Genomic DNA, 17,971 nt, shown 5'->3' with positions numbered 1-17,971 from the left:
TGAGGAGACTCTGTCCTACGACCCTGTGAACCTCTGCCGAGGAGCTATGGTCACGGGCACAGTTTTACATTTGGGTGATTATCTGTGGATAAACTAAACCTACTTCAGGTCTGCAAGCTTCTCAGGGCAGGACCATGTCCATTGTTGCTCACAAGGGTGAGCCCAGGCCCTAGCCCTCAGACTCAGCAAAGGTAAGGCTGCAAGGGGTAGGAGGGGCAGGAGGCCAAGAAAAGAGGCCAGAGGGGAGGCCGAGGAAAGGAAACGCTGTATCTGTTCCCCAGTACTTGAAATTCTCCGAGGCCATTGAGAGAGAGAGAGAGAGAGAGAGAGAGAGAGAGAGAGATTGGTAATTTGTGTCTGCCTACGCATGCACATCCTGACTTCTGGGTGGTGCTATGGGCTGGGATTAGGAAGAAACAATGACACACGCCACCCAAAAGAACCCAGTTAATCCAAGCAGCCTCAACTTCTGACACGAGCATTGTTTTTTAAGGTATCAAACTGCCTCTCTGATTTGCTTTTGGATGTTAACGCACTGGGGAGCGGCTAATATGGTTCCGCATGGAGCATGCCTGATCTTCATAGCAAGTAACTGCTTTCGTTGGCTCAGTCGCAAGCGAATGGGGAACCTCCCCCATGCTCCTGGACTAGCATTTCTTTTACTGTGATACGCAGAGTAAAAGCTAGAGATGGTATAGCCTGGCTGTAAATTAATCTCGAAAACTGCTGTCAACAACGCAGCTTCTCAGCCCTCTCTGCCCCCAAGGAGTGAGCTGGTCTGGAGGAAGCAATGCATCACAGAGAATAGGAGACGGGCTAAGAATCCAGAAGCCCGGGTACTGGTTCCAGCTCTGCTGTAAGACCTTGTGACGTTGGGCAAGGGGAGTCTCACTCTGAGCCTCAGTTTCCCTACCTGTAAAATTGTGAGGGTTGAATGGAATGCTCCCCAGGAATGCTACCACATGGGTGGGAGAAAGGGAGAATCTGAAGTCCCTCAGACTTGAGCTCAAATCCCCACTCTGCATTCATTGCCTCAGAGACTCTGGGCAAGTTACGAAATGTCTCATAGCCTCAGATTCTTCTTGGGTAGGATGGGGCTGATAACAATATCTAACTGGCCTTCCCACATTCACCTTCCCCTTCCTTCCTATCTGTTCTCAGTACTGCAGCCTACATGAGCTTCTTAGACCACAAATCTGATCATAGAGCTGCCCTCCTTAAAACCTTTCAAAGGTTTTCCAGTGTCCTTGGGAAAAGAAGACTCTTTAATCTGGAAGATGGCTTGGTCCAACCTCCACCCAGCTCTTCTCACTTTGTTCTCCCATTCCAGCCATGCTGCTCTCCTTCTTACCATGCTCCCTTCTGCCACAGGCCCTTTGCACATTCTGCTTGCATCATGGAGTATCTTCTACCTTTTCAACCAAATGGGTCATTCTTCGACTTCACTCAAGCCTCACATCCTCATCGAAGCCTTCCCTTACTCCTGACTACCCCAGGTATCTCTCCTTTGTAGCAACCATCACAGTTGTATACCTACATGATTATTCATGATGAAAATAATTCACTACAGGCCTGCAAGCTCCATGAGGTCAGGGACCATGTTACTTAACATCTAACATAGTGCCTGCAGAAAAAATCATAATGAACATAATAAAACAACACCAACATTTATCAAGCAATTTCTACATGTCAGACACTTCCCTAAGAATTCACTTTTATTATTATTCTCACTTAACAAAGGGGAAGAATGAGTCACAGGGAGGTTAGGTAACTTGTCTGATATCATACAACCAGTTAAGTGGTCAAACCCTGGGAGCCTGGTTACTGGCAGAGTGTTTGAAGGTTTTTACTCAATACATGAAGCAGGGTTCAGGAAGCAGATCTTTAAGCAAGGAAGCTGGCACCTCTTAAACATTTGATAATAATAATAATTGCTACCAGACATTAAGTGTTTGTGATACGTCCAATACTACCTATTCTAGGGACTTCTACATGAACTAACTCATCCTCCCGATGACACCATAAGGACGTACTACCATTATCGTCATTTAACAGATGAGGAAACCCAGGCTCAGAAAGGTTACCTGGCTTTCCCGAGGTCACCAGAGTTTACACCTTGGTCCACTAACTCTAAAGTCTGAGAAAACTCCAGCGCTGGGATTCTCAGGGGGGCCAGGACAAATTCTCCATCATGCCACAGATTTCTGCCCTCAGTTCTAGTGAGAAGGCCCACCCTCCTTCTGGCACTGAGTCTACTGACCCAGCTAGGCAGGGTATGGACAGAGCTGTCCCCTGGAGACCACAAAGCCACCCACCGCCCCGAGGCCTCGGCTGAAGAGGCTACACAGCAACCTCACAGGGCAGCCAGGATGGGGAAAACCAGCACGAGCTGAGAAAAGAGCTGGGATCCCCTCGGAGGCTCATCTTCAGCACGGTGCTTGTAGCACTTCAGAGAGCACAGGTTCTGAAGCCCAAACCCCAATTCTACCCCTCAGTACCTATGGCAACTCAGCCAGCCACTGAACCTGTCTGAGCCCGGGTTTCCTCCCCAGTAAAATGGGAAGACGAAACACGCACTTCACAAGAATGGGGTGAAGACTGCGGGAAGTATTCTGGAACGCCCTGCTAGTACACTACCTGGCCCAGCAAGTGTTAGCCCCTCTGCAAGGGGTGCTGGAGGGGAAAAGACAGGTACATAATACACTTTTCCTAGGGCACCCACTCGTTTTGGATTCATATTCTTCCCATGCCTAAAAGGTTCATACTGATTCACCATGAATCCACACCACACCCCACTTCCGGATTAGGATGACAATAACAATAATAATAAACGTAAAGCATGATAGGTATAAAGTATTTACTTACCATGAGACACTGGGAAAGACACTTTGTATACACTGTGTCATTTCTTTTATATTATTTTAATCTTCACAAATATCCTAAGGGGCAGTCCAGAGCCAGACTGCCTGGGTTCAAATCTGACCCAGCCATTTGTGAGGTGTGTCACCTCAGACAGATTCTTGAAACTTTTTGTTCCTCAACTTTCTAATCTAGAATTGTAGTTGGGAATGGCTACCCTGCCGGAGACCATAATTCCCAGCCCCCTCGTTTCTAGGTGAGGCCATGTGACTGAGCTCTGGTCACTGGAATGTGGAAGGAGTTGATATACTCACATCCAGACTGTCCTATAAAAACCTCCTACACTCTTCCACACTCCTGTTGTCCCCGAGCATGGAAGTTCTGGGGAGTCAAATGTTCCAGAAGGCAGAACCTCCGTCAACTTCTGTGGAACAAAGCACTTCCCTGCCCTGGCATCAACTTTTCTCAACATGAATGAGACGACCACTTTTCTTGTGTTTAGCCACTAAGATGTTATGGTTGATCTGATCTAACAGCTACCATCACCGTGACTACTAAAGAAATTGGTACCAGAAGTGGGGTGCTTAAATATGTGGTCCTGGCTTGGAAGTCAGATAGTAGAGTCTGGGAAACTGGACAGCCTCATGTTGGACAGTGGTAAAATGTTAACTGTCACCTAGGACGACTCAGAGGCAGAAACTGGGCCAACTGAGCCTATAGGCTCTAGAGAAAGATGTTTAGGAAAAAAAAAATGGTAATAGTTTGCTTTATTGCTCCTGGCTGAGTTTAGCAAGGCATTAGTAAGAAAGAGGAGCTGAAAAAGACAATGACTTCTAGACCCCAAACAATAAGAGTAAAGACTGAGAAGACTTTTAAGTGAAACAAATGATCAGATTAAGGGTATAAGCTTCCGCATAAGCCTGGTGGCTGCAAGGTAGCTGTCATTAAGGGGAGATAAAGAAAGGCATCCAGGTAAGAAAGTGAAGAAATAATCCAGTTTGATAATTAGCTCTAGGAAATGACTATGGGTGTGGCTATCGGCACATTCGATGTCACTGATGAAAATCCTACTAAGTTGTTAAGAGAACTGCATTGGCAAAATCTCTTAAGCGTGCATTTTAAAAATCTTTTACTGTTACAGCATTAAAACAATCCTTGGGCCCCTAGAAGTTCAAGGGCAGGAAGGAACTAGGTTACAGAAGATTTAGAGCTTCAGGTTGGTCATACCCCTCAGGACCTGCTTCAGGAAGGGCCAAGAAAAAAAAAAAATGGACAAAGACAATCCTCCCACCACAAGGCAGAGCCAGGAGCATGGAGAACAAGAAACCAGGAAATTTCTCCCAGGAGCAGACTCAGGGCTTAAGCAAGGAACATCACCCATTTCCAGGGCACAACTACACAGTGCCTGCTTGCCAAGGTTTCAGAAGAACTAACCCAGTGACTTGTGTGTGTCTTCCACTGCTGCTTTTTCCTAGTGGGAGTTTTACTGCGGCTACCCTGCCCTTTCCAATGTGGGATATGGCTGCAGAGGGGCAGATAACATGTCTCTGTTGGCTCATGGCTCCCTGGACCATGAGAAGCCATATACAATCCAATGGCTAGAACTCAGCTTCACCCAAAGATCCTCAACTTTCCTCTGCAAGCAATGACTGCACAGAATATTAGTGTCCTCCCTCGGGAAGGGGAACATGTTTTAAGTGAGAGAAGAAGGATACACGCAGATATTTGGTGGCTGGAGAAACCCTGGCACATCTGACCAAGGATATACAAGCACAAACAATGGAGATCCCTTCCAGGCTTAGCCGGAAACACCTTTCGTAAGATCTCTACTCTCTCCTTTCTCTACCTATTGGCTAGATGAATGTCCAAGTATGGCCCTGAAGGCCACATACTGAAGGTAAAGAAAGCCAAACCCATCAATCTTGGTACCTAACTGACCCTCCTTCTCCTCCCCCATCACTCCTCTCCCAATCAGACTTTAGCAAGTAAGAAACAACCTTCTATTATGTTAAATTCCTGAGATTTGGGGGTTGTCTTTTATAACAGCGAATGTGATTATAATGATTATAATAAAGAGAAACCATGCCTGGCATGTAATAAGCACTACATACCTGTAACTATTATTAGAATACCCATTTTACTGATAGGAAAGCTTGCAAGTTATGGGTGTGCCCGACTTCGAAGTCAGACCTCTCGGTAGACGATAATCAGACCAACTTTAGAGGTGATTTTGGTGCCTGGCTCAAGGTCACTAATCATGATAGACCCAGAATTGGAGGCCTTCCTCCTATTCAAAAGCCATCAGCATGAGGCTCCTGACACCAGGTCTCCGGGTTGATCCCTCCTCATTTTATTTTGCTGTTATTTTTATTTTCTGTTCCATGAAACACCCTACTTGCAAATGCCCCAGCACTGAACTGGCAAGTCTGCATAGGAAACCAAATAACCCTCCACTGACCCAAATTCCAAGTTTTCATTTACATTCAGCTAGTTAATTAAAAACGTGCTCTGTGAGCACAGACGCTGCCGTGGCTGACTCTTGAGATAGTTTTGCTATTCTTTGGAAGAAGCTAGGTTTCTTCTGTGACATTTTTGTCCAGCACAGCAACACTGCACCATGGAACAGCATGACCAGATAGGGGACAGGAAAACTGCTGAGTAAGCCATTCAGTGCACAACAGAATCTAAGGGGGCAACGGCGAAGAAAAAGACCTGAAAACCATCCTACCCACCAAGCCAGTGTTGCCGGGGCTGGGGCCCATGTTAATTGATGTTTATAAAGTGATTTGGGATTCTTGAATGAAAGAGACTATTCAAAATCAGCAGCCTGAATAATCAGTTTTTTAAGGAAGCCATTATTGCTAAGTGCCTACTATGTGACAGGTGTTTTCACATACTTGATCTGATTTAATCCTTTAATCACTGTATGTGGTAGATTTGGATTTTCTTCCCTTTTTTTTAATGCCTTTTTTGTTTGTTTTGGTAATCCTCACTGTGCAGATGAGAAAACCAAATTCAGCAAAATTAAGTCATTTGCTGGAAAGCAGCAGAGCTGATATACGAGGCTAAGTCTTTCCCAGTATAAAGTCCTTATCCCTTTCATCACACCACACTGCCTCTTTCAGTCTTCCCTTCAAACTCTCTCTGCATTACAACAAAATTTCAGTCAAGGATGTCTATCTTTTTTTTCCTAATGTCTTTGTTGTTTGTTTGTTTGTTTTTACTAAAGTACATTTTAAAATATAGTGAAACACACATTCTTAAGTTTACAGTGCAATACCATTTCAACAAATGCATACACCTCTGAACTCTATTACCTGGAAAGTTCCCTAGCACTTCACTAAGCATGCCTTTTTAAAAATAATACAGCTTATTTAAAAATAAGGGGCGCCTAGGTGGTTCAGTTGGTTAAGCAGCAGACTTTGGCTCTGGTCATAATCTCACCATTTGTGGGTTCAAGCCTCGCATCGGGCTCTGTGCTGACAGCTCAGAGCCTGGAACCTGCTTCGGATTCTGTGTCTTCCTCTCTCTCTGCCCCTCCCCTGCTCACGCTCTCTCTCTCTCAAAATAATAAACAAACATTAAAAAAATAAAAAATTCAGCAAATAAAATAAGCTACTTTCTTTTGACCAAAACAATCTTTTTGTGACCTTGGCAGTGGGGGCTGAGCCCATGGAGCCAATCCGTGAGATGGGTGCAATGAATTATTTGACTCTGGGAATTTTGGGAAGGGGGATCCAAGTAAAATCCTGTACCTTGCTGGCTCTCTCCACACCAGAGAGGAGTTCATTTGGATGAGATAAAGATGTGTGATACCACTGTGCCTGGATTATCACAACTACCATGACCATTTTGGCCCCTACCATGTGTCAGGCACCAGAGTGTAATGCCTTTATACACGTAATCTCATTTAATCCTAATAATCACCTCTATTTTACAGCTGAAGAAAATGGGGCTCAGAGAGGTTAGGTAACATGCCTAAGAACACACGGCTAGAACAGGACAGCCTTGAAATTCAAATCCAGGAAGTCTGACTTCAGAGGCCTTTAGAGAGTTGATTATAGATGCTGATGGGTAAATTTTAAATCCCAAAGATTTAATGGGCCTCTTACATTCATTCAACAAATAGTACTCAGCATCTGCTATATGCTAGGTGTTAACAGACATCTAATAAGCTCCAGCTGTGTACCAGGTGCTCCCTTAGACTTTGGTAGAGATTATAAAAATGTAATAATCTAGTACGGCCCAGTTCAGTTTGAAAGAAACAACAAGAGTAATGTGTTGGCACAGAAAGACTGTCAGGCTGTAAAGGGTCTCTGTTCAACTGGGTTGGATGGCCTAAGAGCAAAACAGTTAGGTTCCTTGTGCCTCAGTTCCTCCTCTGTATAATGGGGATAACAGCAGTAGCTTTTCAAGGGAATGTTGAAGATCAAATGGGTCATCTGAATAGCGCTGGATATATGTTGGCCGTTATTACCTGTGTACTGCATATTTGCGCAGTCCTTAAATTTACTAACGGCTCAATAAATATTGACGAATAAATGAATTCACAAATGAAATAAGTGATGCTGCGAAGTTAAAGGGGGAAAAAATCGATCATGTGAGGACTGGGCTCCTTAATAAGGCCGGCAGAGCAGAAAGGCTGCCATGCAAAACAGCTTAATAGGTTTGATGTTTAATGTATGTTTCAGATACCTAAGAAATTAATTGCTCATTCCTTTCTCTTCTGCATAAATGACCTGCCATTTTAGACAAGCTCAAAGAAAAGAGATAGATCACAGTGAAATTACAGTATATCTCATACTAAGAAATGGCTGAAGGGGCCCCGACACCCAGGAGTTAAACTCTGTGGTGTGGTAAACGCTTGGATGGCTGCAAACCCCAATCACCACACACTCACCCTGCCCAAAACCAACTCTGTGGTCTTCTCCTTCCTTAAATTATACTCACTCCGAAAAGGATAAATACAAACACTGTCTTTAAAAGATGTTAAAGATCATAAAAGTAAAACCAATTTGAAAAAAATTCAGAGGTTACTAATACAGACAGAGCTACAGGACGCCCTTATTTTACAGATGAAGAAACTTGAGGCCCAAGAAGGAGAGTCAGCTAAAGTCTTAACTTCAAGAGAATGGCAAAGACGCGGGTGGAGCAGGTTGCCCAGATTCCCAGATCCCAAGACTGGCGCCCCCTAAGGGGAATGCTCCTTACTCGGAAGGAAACACTGTGAGAGATTACTAAAAGGAAGGTCCAGTCCCAGCAGGAGGCTAAAGGTTTGGTGGGCCAGTAAGAATTAAGGATGATTGTAATGGGAGAGGTACGATCAGGGGAGGTGGGCGCACCTGGTGGGAGGAAAATTAAGCCCTCTGTGCTTTTTGGGGGGGGGGGGGGAGGGGAGGATTCCATACACAGAGCAGTCCAGTCCACAGGTCCCGGGGTTTTCAGGTGAATCCTCCCCCTTCTGAAGAAGCTTATACAAAGACCAATCAATAATACCTTCTCCTGCAGGTTTCCGCCTCGGTCAGGATTTCATGTGTGTTTGGGGGGGAGGTAAGGGGGAGCCTCTGCGCCCTCGGCTGGCAGCAGAGTGGGAAGGGCTCTGGCCAGGAGATCCTCGAGAGTCTCCAGATCAACGCGGAAGTCGCGATCCCGCCCCTCCCCCACCCCCACGCCCACTTTGCTCCTTCCTTCTCCTCCCCCAACGATGATCAAAACCAGGTGAAAGGACCGAGAGCTGGAGGGCCAGTTTCCAAAGGGCTTTTGCTGGAGCCCCGCGCGCCTGCCCTCTCCTGCGCACACTCACAGACACATTTAACATACACACGCACACACTCACAAGCACACACTTGGCACCCCCAGAGGCCGGGCCGCGCCCGCCGCATCTTTCCTTCAGCCCCCGGGAAACCGACAGGCAGCAACATGAATGAAATCTACCCAGAAAGACTGCATTTCAGCTCCAACCACGCAATCTCCGGCCAAACCACCGAATATGTAGCAAAGTTTTATTTCGCTTTTAGAGTCTCCAGTTACGCTTCTACCATTTCCTGTGGAAAACTGAAGCTTTGAAGTGTCTAGCTCTGGCTTTCGCAGACAGGCAGGACCGCCAGCTCGAGCTCTCGAAAACAAGAGCCCCCGGCCCCACCCCCTCCACCGCCAGAACTGCAGGTTCAAACCCACCCAGCTCCCGCCTCCAAAACGGGGGTTGTGGGAGGGGATGACAGAACCTGCTGGAAACGACGCCCTAAACTGACAGCCCCCTCCAGAACCCCGCCCCACTCCCATCCTGCCCGGGTCTCCAGTGGCGCTCCTTAAGGCAAGTAGTGACAGCTGCAGCTCCCTGCCACGGGGAACGGAGAGAGGCAGGAGCTGGAAGGTCGGATATTGAGGAAGGGGGTGTCCGTCGAGCAGCACCCACCAGCTGTGCGCTCTAGCCTCCAAAAACTGCCCCGGGAAAACTTGGGACCTAGAAGTCTTCCCGCTCGACCCTCTCACCACACACACCTCTCCCCCACAGTTTCTAGGCCAAGCGATCTCTCCACTGTTCTGCCTTGACGGCCGCGGGGCCTCTCCTACACCCGCGCACAGATAGGGTCCCGGAGGGCGCAGGGAAGTATGAGAACTGGGCGGCAGTAGCAGGAATGCACTTCTTCCGTAATTCCAAGCAGCCAAAGTCCTGCGCCCGAGAATTTGGCATCTTCAAGGTCAAAAACAAAACAAAACAAAGCACAGGGCTACGGCAGAAATACGTACTAGGGGCAAATGATCAAACCTGTGCCCCCACATGGTGATGGGTTCTTCCCACAGTCAGCAGGCGGCAGCCGCCGCCCCGCCCTGCAGTAGGGGCAGAACTGTGCGCTCCGGGACTTCGGAACCTTAGGAGCCGCGCGCGTAAAGTACGCGGATTCCTAGCGCGGGGGTGAACAGACGAGTTTCGGGCCGCCTCCAGCTCTGCGGTCCTCTCAGAGGCCTGGGACAGCAGTGGGTGGCCAGAACGACGCGGGGGGGAGGGTGCGAGGCAAACTTGCAACCGGAGTTGGAGGGGCTGGGTGGGAGGAGGCGGCACCCGCGCGGCCACTTACCGCTGGCATTCTTCCCGCAGATGAGGTGCTGGTAGGGCTGCAGGAGCCCCCAGATCTCGGAGTCGTTGTTGACTGTGTGCTCCAGCGTTTCCACGGTGAACCTGGGCGCCTCGTGGAGTGCGTGGTGGTGGTGATGGTGGTGGTTGGCGGCTGCAGCCGGTGGGGCTGCGGCGGCAGCAGCGGCGGCCGGCGGGGCGCAACAGCTGCTGCCCCCGCTGGCGCTGCTGGCTGCGCTGCAGGCGCCGCCGCTCGCCGCTCCCCCTCCCGGCGCCTCCCGCTCCTTATCCGCCGCGGGGGCCGTGCCGGGGCCCGAGCTCGGGCCTGGGCCGGAGCTGGAGCCCGGGCCAGGGCCGCTGCAGCTCCGGGGCAGTCCGGAGGCCACGACCCTCGAGTAGATGTCCCGGAAGAGGCTCTCCATGCAGGCCGTCAGGTAGATGGCGGCGTGTTCGTGGATGCGCAGCGCCACGCGGCTGTCCACCATCCAGCGGTACACGCGGCCCACAGAGAAGGTGAGGCCGCATCGCGCAGACTTGCCGCGGCCCAGGCGATCGCCGCCGGCACTGCTCATGTTGTAGAGGGACAGCGCGGCCAGCGCGGCCGCCGTGCAGTGCGCCGCCAGGCCCCAGGACAGCACGATCTCCATGGCGCTCTGGATCTCGTACTTGGTGCACTTAGCGAAGCGCAGGCTCAGGCGCTGCGCCTCTTTGGCGATGCGTACCAGCGCCCGGCTCACCAGCGTCGACAGCTTGGCCAGCGCGTCTTTGGGCAGGCCGCCGGGGGCCGCCGGGCCTGCCCGGGGATCCCGCGAGCGCAGCAGCAGCGTCTCCAGCTCCTGGAGGGTCCAGGGGACCTCGTCGAGGTCCGGCAGCAGCCGCGAACAGTGCTGGCCGGCGCAGTCCAGCCCCTCGGAGTCTTCCACCAGGGCAGTGTTGACGGTGTCAAAGCTGTTGTGCCGGCTGTGCATGGAGTCAGCTAGAGGCGGCCAGCAGCTCCCGCCATACGGAGACGCCGGGTGCGAGTCGGAACAGCACAGGGACAAGTTGGAGGAGCGCACCGAGTCCGCCGCGCCACCATAACCCGAGTCCAGCGTCAGATCCTCCAGGGTCCGCACCACAGGCTTCTTACCTCTCCTGGCCATCGCTGCGCCACTTCATGCTGCGGCCGCCAGGGAAGGAGCAGCGAGAGCAGCGGGAGCCGGCGCGCGGGGAGAGCCGAGTCCGCGCTGCTTCGGTTCACTTTTCCACCAGCCGCTACTACCAAGTGTTACTACTTTCGGCTGCTTCCCCGGGCCGCCGCCGCCGCCGCTGGTAGACACCGGGCAGACCCCGAAGTCATCTTCCAGAGCCCGGGCGGGAGCTGGGGCGCACTGGGGAGCGAGCGAGGCCGGGAGGAAAGCTCACGCCGGGACTCGCCCCTTTCTTCCAAAATAAAATAAAAAGTGTCTGACCCGCTCCTCCCTGGGCCCTGCTGAGCGCAGAAGCCGCCGGACGCCGACCTCAGTGTTCGTAGGACGGAAATGGACTCAGATGCCGCCGCAGCAGCAGCTCTGCCGGCAGCTGGCTCCGGGGTCCAGGCTCCCGGTTCCCGGCTCCCGGCTTCGGGCTCCCGGCCCGAGGTTCGCTAGAGCGCCAGCCCGCCCTGCACTGAAGCGCAGCAGTTACCGCGGCGGCTGCAAACCCTGCCGAACCCCGCAACACCCTGGCAGCCAGCAGGGCGGGCGTATGTAAAGCAGGGCCGACGGAGAGCCAATGGGATTAGAGGATGCTAATTATCTCGCCTTTTTTTTTTTTTAAATTCCTCTGCTCCACGTAGCCCCGCCCCTCACACACGCCCCCGGCGGTGACCAAGGCTGCAGGAAGTGGGGGGCAGCGGCACGGCAATTACGGGGGGTCTGTGGGAACGAACAGCCGCGGATACTGTCCCTCTGCTGCTGTCCCTGCCCCTCAGTCTCCTGCTTTGGTACCAGGACGGGAGGGTGGTAGGTTGGGCAGGTGACCCCCACCCACCGAGGTGTGCTACCCGCCAGTGGTTCACAAAGTGTCTGCCTGGGGTCACTTCCTGCCCCTGAGTTTCGGATTTCACTTTTTTTCTTTCATACGCAAAGCCTGTTTTTTCTTCCTCTACCCTTCCCCCATCTTTGGGTCCCCATACCAATTGAGGCCCTCTTTCAGCCCTAGTTCGCCTCAACGTGGAGGGAAGGTTAGAAACCAGGCCAGCTAGCTGAGAGGCCAGGGCGATGGATACCACTAGAAGGCTGAATCTCAGGACCTGAGCCACCTGCCACCAGGGCACATGAAGTAGGTTCTTTTCAATAGCCAGAAGGACGACCCTGCACCCATCCTTCAAAGGCCCGGGTGGTGGTGGGCTGGAGGGAAGGCTCCAGTCCCACTTTGCCATCATGGTGCATGTAGTTCCAGACAGCTCAGCCTTAAAAGGGTAAATTTGCACGGATGAGAGGTTTGTTTTTTGACTAAAGAAAGATATCACATGTATGCATGACTTAGCTGCAGTTGTATCAAATGTCATGGGCTTGTTTATTTGTCTCCACCCACCAGGGCAGAATTGATACCCTTCCCACCAGGGGATTCCCAGCTCCCACACAATGTCTCTGCCTGAGGTTCGGGACCCTCTTCCTTCAGCTTAGAAGTCCCCTCCTACAGAAAGGTAGTCCAGATCCCCCAGTACCCACCTGGGGACTTCACCTGCCTACCCCCATTCTGAAGCTGTTGATTTCTGGGCCCTTTTAACACTAGGTCGTTACAATATGATAATGTTTCTAGATTGCACACTGGCCAAGGGGTTCACTGTGCATAGGCCTGTCACAAAATAGTCACTCAGTAAATGTGTGCTGTAAATGGGTGGATAAAGGAAGGAAGGACATGCGTTCAAACTGTTGGTTCAAATGGACTTTCCCAGATAACCCCATAGATCGTCTGATGTTTCTCCTATCGATCATCCCCAATCCACTCATCCCTTCACCCCCAACAAACCACTACCCTCTGTAGCTACATGAGTACATGAGTACATGAGTACATGAGTACATATACTCATCACTTTTTACTTTGACTATTATAATATTCTACCACCTGTTCTTCTCTCCTGCCTCTTCTCCAAACCATCCAGTCCAGGATCTTCCAAAAGCCCATTTCTGACCTTGTCATTCCTTTCTTGAAAAAAAAAAATTCAAAGGCTCCCCCATTGCCTTCCAGATAAATAAAGTTTGTACCAATTAGCTGGCCTTCAGGGATCTCTCCACTCTGTTTCCAGACTCTCTTTCCATAAAATTCCAAACCTTCTATAAAGGATTGTGATGATTTTATGTGTCTGTCAACCTGAGCCGGCCACAGGTGCCCAGTTTAAACATTGTTGCTGGGTACGTCTCTGAGGGTCTTTCCAGATGAGATCAGAATTTGAATCTGTGGACTCAGTAAAGTAGATTGCTGTCCCCAATGTGGTTGAGCATCGTCCAATCCAAATAGAAGAAAAGGTAGAGGAAAGAGGAATTCACTACTTTTCCCCCCACCTCCTTGATTGAGTTGGGACGTACATTCTTCAGCCCTCAGACAGGGATTTACACCATTGACTCCCCTGGTTCTCAGGTCTTTGAACTTGGACTGAACACCACCAGCTTTCCTGGGTCTCTAGCTCACAAACGTCAGGCTGTGGGACTTCTTAGCCTCTATAATTTACATGACTCAATTCCCCATAATAAATCTCTCTATTTTTTTCTCTGTTTTTTCAAAGAAGCAGAACACCAATAGAAGTATATGTATATATGTATACATGTATATGTATATATGTACATACATACATATGTATGTGTATATATATATATATATATATATATATATATATATATCTGATTCTCTGGAAAACCAACTAACACATGGATACATAGTCTTTAATGAGCTGAACCCTGCCCCCTGCCTTTTTCTCCAGATTCTGTATCATCAGGCTAACTTCCTAAGCATATATTCACACTCACGTAGACACACAGATACACTCACACATATATATAGACACATATGTATAGATACACTCACACATACACATAGACATGCAAAGATACAGACACACTCACACACATAATCTCTATGCTCAGCCATACTAAAATCACTTGCTGGTTTTCCAAATTACCGTGTTATCCCTTGCATCCCATATGTTTCTGCAGATGCTGTTCCCTTCCTTTGCTCAGGACACTTGGCTCCCTGTTCTCCAGCTAGCAAACTTCTCATCCTCTAAGATCCAGCTCCAAGATTGCCATGACTGTGAAAATTTCCCCATGCTGCCTGCTCTCCACCCTGTCCAGACCTGGGAAAGCATATCCATCTTTGTTGCTTGGGATTTGTTCTCAGGTCCTTTTTTCTTCCCCTCTGCATGTTTCCCTGGTGATCTCACCCACTCATATGCCTTCAGTTAGCACCTATGTGCTGATCATGCTTGAGTGAGACCCACCCAGTGGTGCAGGTCGCAAGAAGACAAGAGAAAGCTTCATGCATGGGGGAAAAAGAAGCTGAAAGAATGAGCTTAACACTAATTTATTTTCTTCTGTAGCACCAGGTCAACTTGGGTTCCAGTGCTGCCTCTGCCAATTTCCCAACCACATACCCAGTGTTCACTCATTTAATCTCTTTTGTGCTCCCTCTCCTTGCCTTTGAAATACACAAAGTCATCACATCCAGCTTTATAGGGTTGCTGGGGGTTAAGTAAGATTTTTTTCCATATAAGAAATTAACACAGTATCCCACATGTGACAATAACCCTGTAAATGTCTCCTGTTATCTTCCACATTTTCTGATCCTCTGCAATAAACACCTGTGTCTTGGGGCGCCTGGGTGGCGCAGTCGGTTAAGCGTCCGACTTCAGCCAGGTCACGATCTCGCGTTCCGTGAGTTCGAGCCCCGCGTCAGGCTCTGGGCTGATGGCTCGGAGCCTGGAGCCTGTTTCCGATTCTGTGTCTCCCTCTCTCTCTGCCCCTCGCCCGTTCATGCTCTGTCTCTCTCTGTCCCAAAAATTAATAAAAACGGAGAAAAAAAATTAAAAAAAAAATAAACACCTGTGTCTTATAAAGTCAGAGGGGAGAATGACAACTGTTACATATAAAATCCAACTTCTTCCAGGATGGGCTGAAATACTGCCTCCTGTAGAAGGTTTTCCCGTATCTCAGCAAACGTGCTCGTCTCTCTTATGCTGTAGATGTTGCGCACAATGCCTCCTCTCACCTTCCAGGGGCACACTCCTCAAAAGACAGGATCTGGCCTCTAATACAGTGCCAGCACTAATGGGCGTATTCCTTAGTATTATGGATAAATCAAAGCATATGTCCGTTTTGTACACTAAAATAAATCCTTAATGATAATGTTAAACATCTGTGGGTGAATGACCTTTAGACAGTGAGAATAGTGAATGCGTCAACCAAGTGTTAAATATTAGCTCCATATATTAGAAAATTCACTGTCTGCAAAAATGTATAAGGAAGAAAATTTAAATAATCCAAAATTCCACCTTACATAGGTCATCCACATTAACAACTTCTTGCATTTCCTTTCTAGTCTAATTTTTCCCCCATCTTTTCTTCTTCTAAACATATGTATTTCAATAGAGTTGGAATTTTCTGTAAATTATTTTGCATTTTGATTTTTTTTTCCTGAAAAAATTTCCTTAGAGCACCTGGGTGGCTCAGTCAGTTGAGCGTCCGCCTCTTGATTTCAGCTCAGGTCATGATCTCCCGGTTCATGAATTCGAGCCCCACATCGGGCTCTGTGCTGGCAGTGCAGAGCCTGCTTGGGATTCTCTGTGTCCTCTCTCTCTGCCTCAACCCCGGTCATGCACACTGTTTTGCTCTCTCTCTCTCTCTCTCAAAAATAAATAAACTTTAAAAAAAGCTCCTCAAACTTTATAGTATAATCATTTCCACATGCTATTAGATACTTATCCAAAACATCCTTTTTTGTGTGGCTACAAAATATTCCAACACATGTTTGTATCTTAATTGGTGTATTGATTCCTCTCTTGGTTGTTTCTAACTAGTATAAGTAATGCTCTGATGGACCTCTTTGCATAGAAACAACTCTCTTCTTTGAAACCAGAAGTCTTACATATGTTATCCTCTAAGAAATGCCAATAGACAGTAAACATATACTGAAGATTAAAGAATAAACAAAAAAAGCCCCCCAAAATTAAATTGCTGGGATTATTTTGCCTATCAGATTAAAAAAGATTTATCAATTCAGTCATGATGAATGTGTGTCACGGTGGGGCATAAACTGGGGCAATCTTTTGGGAAGGCAGTTTGCCAATATATATCAAAATGTCAATATGAATTCCTTGTGATTTCCCAGAAATCGTATCTTCTGATGTTACCCAAAGTGATTCTTGTGAATTTTTCAGAAGTATCCAGGATGCTCTTGGTAATTTTTTTTTCACATAGGACTTTGGGAAACAATCTAAATGTCCTTCAATTGGATCTGATGAAATGAATTATAGTAATTCATACATGGGAACACTAAACACTTGCAAAGAATAATGGTGGTGGTCTTTATTGCCACGCTGTATTGGAGTGAAGAAGTTTTTGAAAATGGGTTTTGGAATTGCATATGTAATATGATCCCATTTGTGTAAAATGCTTTGCGTAGAGCTAAATATGTATATAAGTATGTAAATTTGCCTAAAAAGATGGAGATAATAGCTATAACTAGTTTGGTGGATTTCTGGTGTTTTTTTTTTTAAAGGAGTTTTATTTACTCTAGTTCTGTCCATTTTTTCCTTCTTTTTCTTTTTTTTTCCCCATGATTTTTAACTTTCTTCTTTGTACTTCTGAACTTTTTATGACAAAAACATATCATTTATACCACAGCCAGAAAGCTATTTCCAAAAGAAAATTAAAGTATTTTCTGCGTACTGTTCTGAAGCCTACCTGTTAATCAATGTAGTAACATAATCCTTTGTCCTTCGGCACTCTAGAAGCCAAACAGCAAGCACGGCAACTGACCCAACAACCATAACGTGAACCAACCTCATTCAGCTGGATTCACACATGTTGGGTGCCTTGTCACATGCTCCCTACACATCTACTGTGCATGAGCTGCAACGCCACCTAGGATTGAAGCTGGCTCTGCTACCTTCTAGCAAATCCCTCAGCTTCTCCATGCCTCGGTTTTTCATCTTTATTTTATTTTATTTTTAAAAATTTTTTTATTTTTAACGTTTATTCATTTTTGAGACAGAGAGAGACAGAGCATGAACAGGGGAGGGGCAGAGAGAGAGGGAGACACAGAATCCGAAACAGGCTCCAGGCTCCGAGCTGTCAGCACAGAGCCGGACACGGGGCTTGAACTCACGGACGGTGAGATCATGACCTGAGCCGAAGTCGGACGCTTAACCGACCGAGCCACCCCCAGGCGCCCCTCGGTTTTCCATCTTTAATTGGGGATAATAATAGCACATGCCTCAATGGTGGTCTGTGATGATTGAATGGGATCGTTAGAGCAGCGTCTGGCCCCCCAAACGATACGGTTGTTATTTTCCACCTGAAAGCCTCCACCTCCTAGACAGATTATCTGATGGGGGTCTCCAGGTAGTAACTCTAGGGAAAATGGGCAGACCCTTTCTTACCAGCGGCGTGTTGCTGTACCAAAGTCCTCTGCTCAAATGTAAGCTCTGCAAGGAAAGGATCGCTGCTATATGCCCAGCACTTACTTGGCACTCAATACATGGTTGTTGAATGAATGATGAATGGGTGTGTGAAAACTGCACCGTAACCCAAACAAAGTACCAGGAAGACAGCTCCTTCCCCTTCCTTGTGTGTCTTCTTTCAGATTTCCACACAAGGATGCTAATGAAGATTATCGTTGGGATCCAAGGCCAAGATCAATCAAATCTTTCTTGCTGTATCCCTCCTCCTGCAATTCTAAAAATGGAGAGGTACAGCCCTTGTCCATTGGGAACTTCTGCTCCAGGTGGGGGATTCAGCCAGGAAACAGACACCACTCTACCGTGTTTCCATCTGAGGGGATCTAATACAAAGAATCAGT

General features: G+C 48.1%; 1 protein-coding gene across 1 annotated transcript in view; it reads right to left on the bottom strand.

The window, feature by feature from the left end:
• Positions 1-11,544, bottom strand: part of ABTB3 (ankyrin repeat and BTB domain containing 3) — a 315,600-nt gene extending 304,056 nt beyond the window's left edge. Inside the window, exon 1 of the mRNA XM_047066948.1 lies at positions 9,939-11,544. Coding sequence (XP_046922904.1) covers positions 9,939-11,076 — 1,138 coding nt within the window. The 5' untranslated portion in view covers positions 11,077-11,544. The remainder of the gene's footprint in view (positions 1-9,938) is intronic.
• Positions 11,545-17,971: the final 6,427 nt, after the last annotated feature.

This window comes from Lynx rufus, unplaced genomic scaffold (genome assembly GCF_022079265.1).
Source record: "Lynx rufus isolate CCGP_SWC_20201006 ecotype Redwood Valley unplaced genomic scaffold, mLynRuf1.p SCAF_7, whole genome shotgun sequence".
In the NCBI taxonomy this organism is placed as follows: domain Eukaryota; kingdom Metazoa; phylum Chordata; class Mammalia; order Carnivora; family Felidae; genus Lynx; species Lynx rufus.
This window is presented reverse-complemented; position numbering and strand designations above follow the sequence as displayed.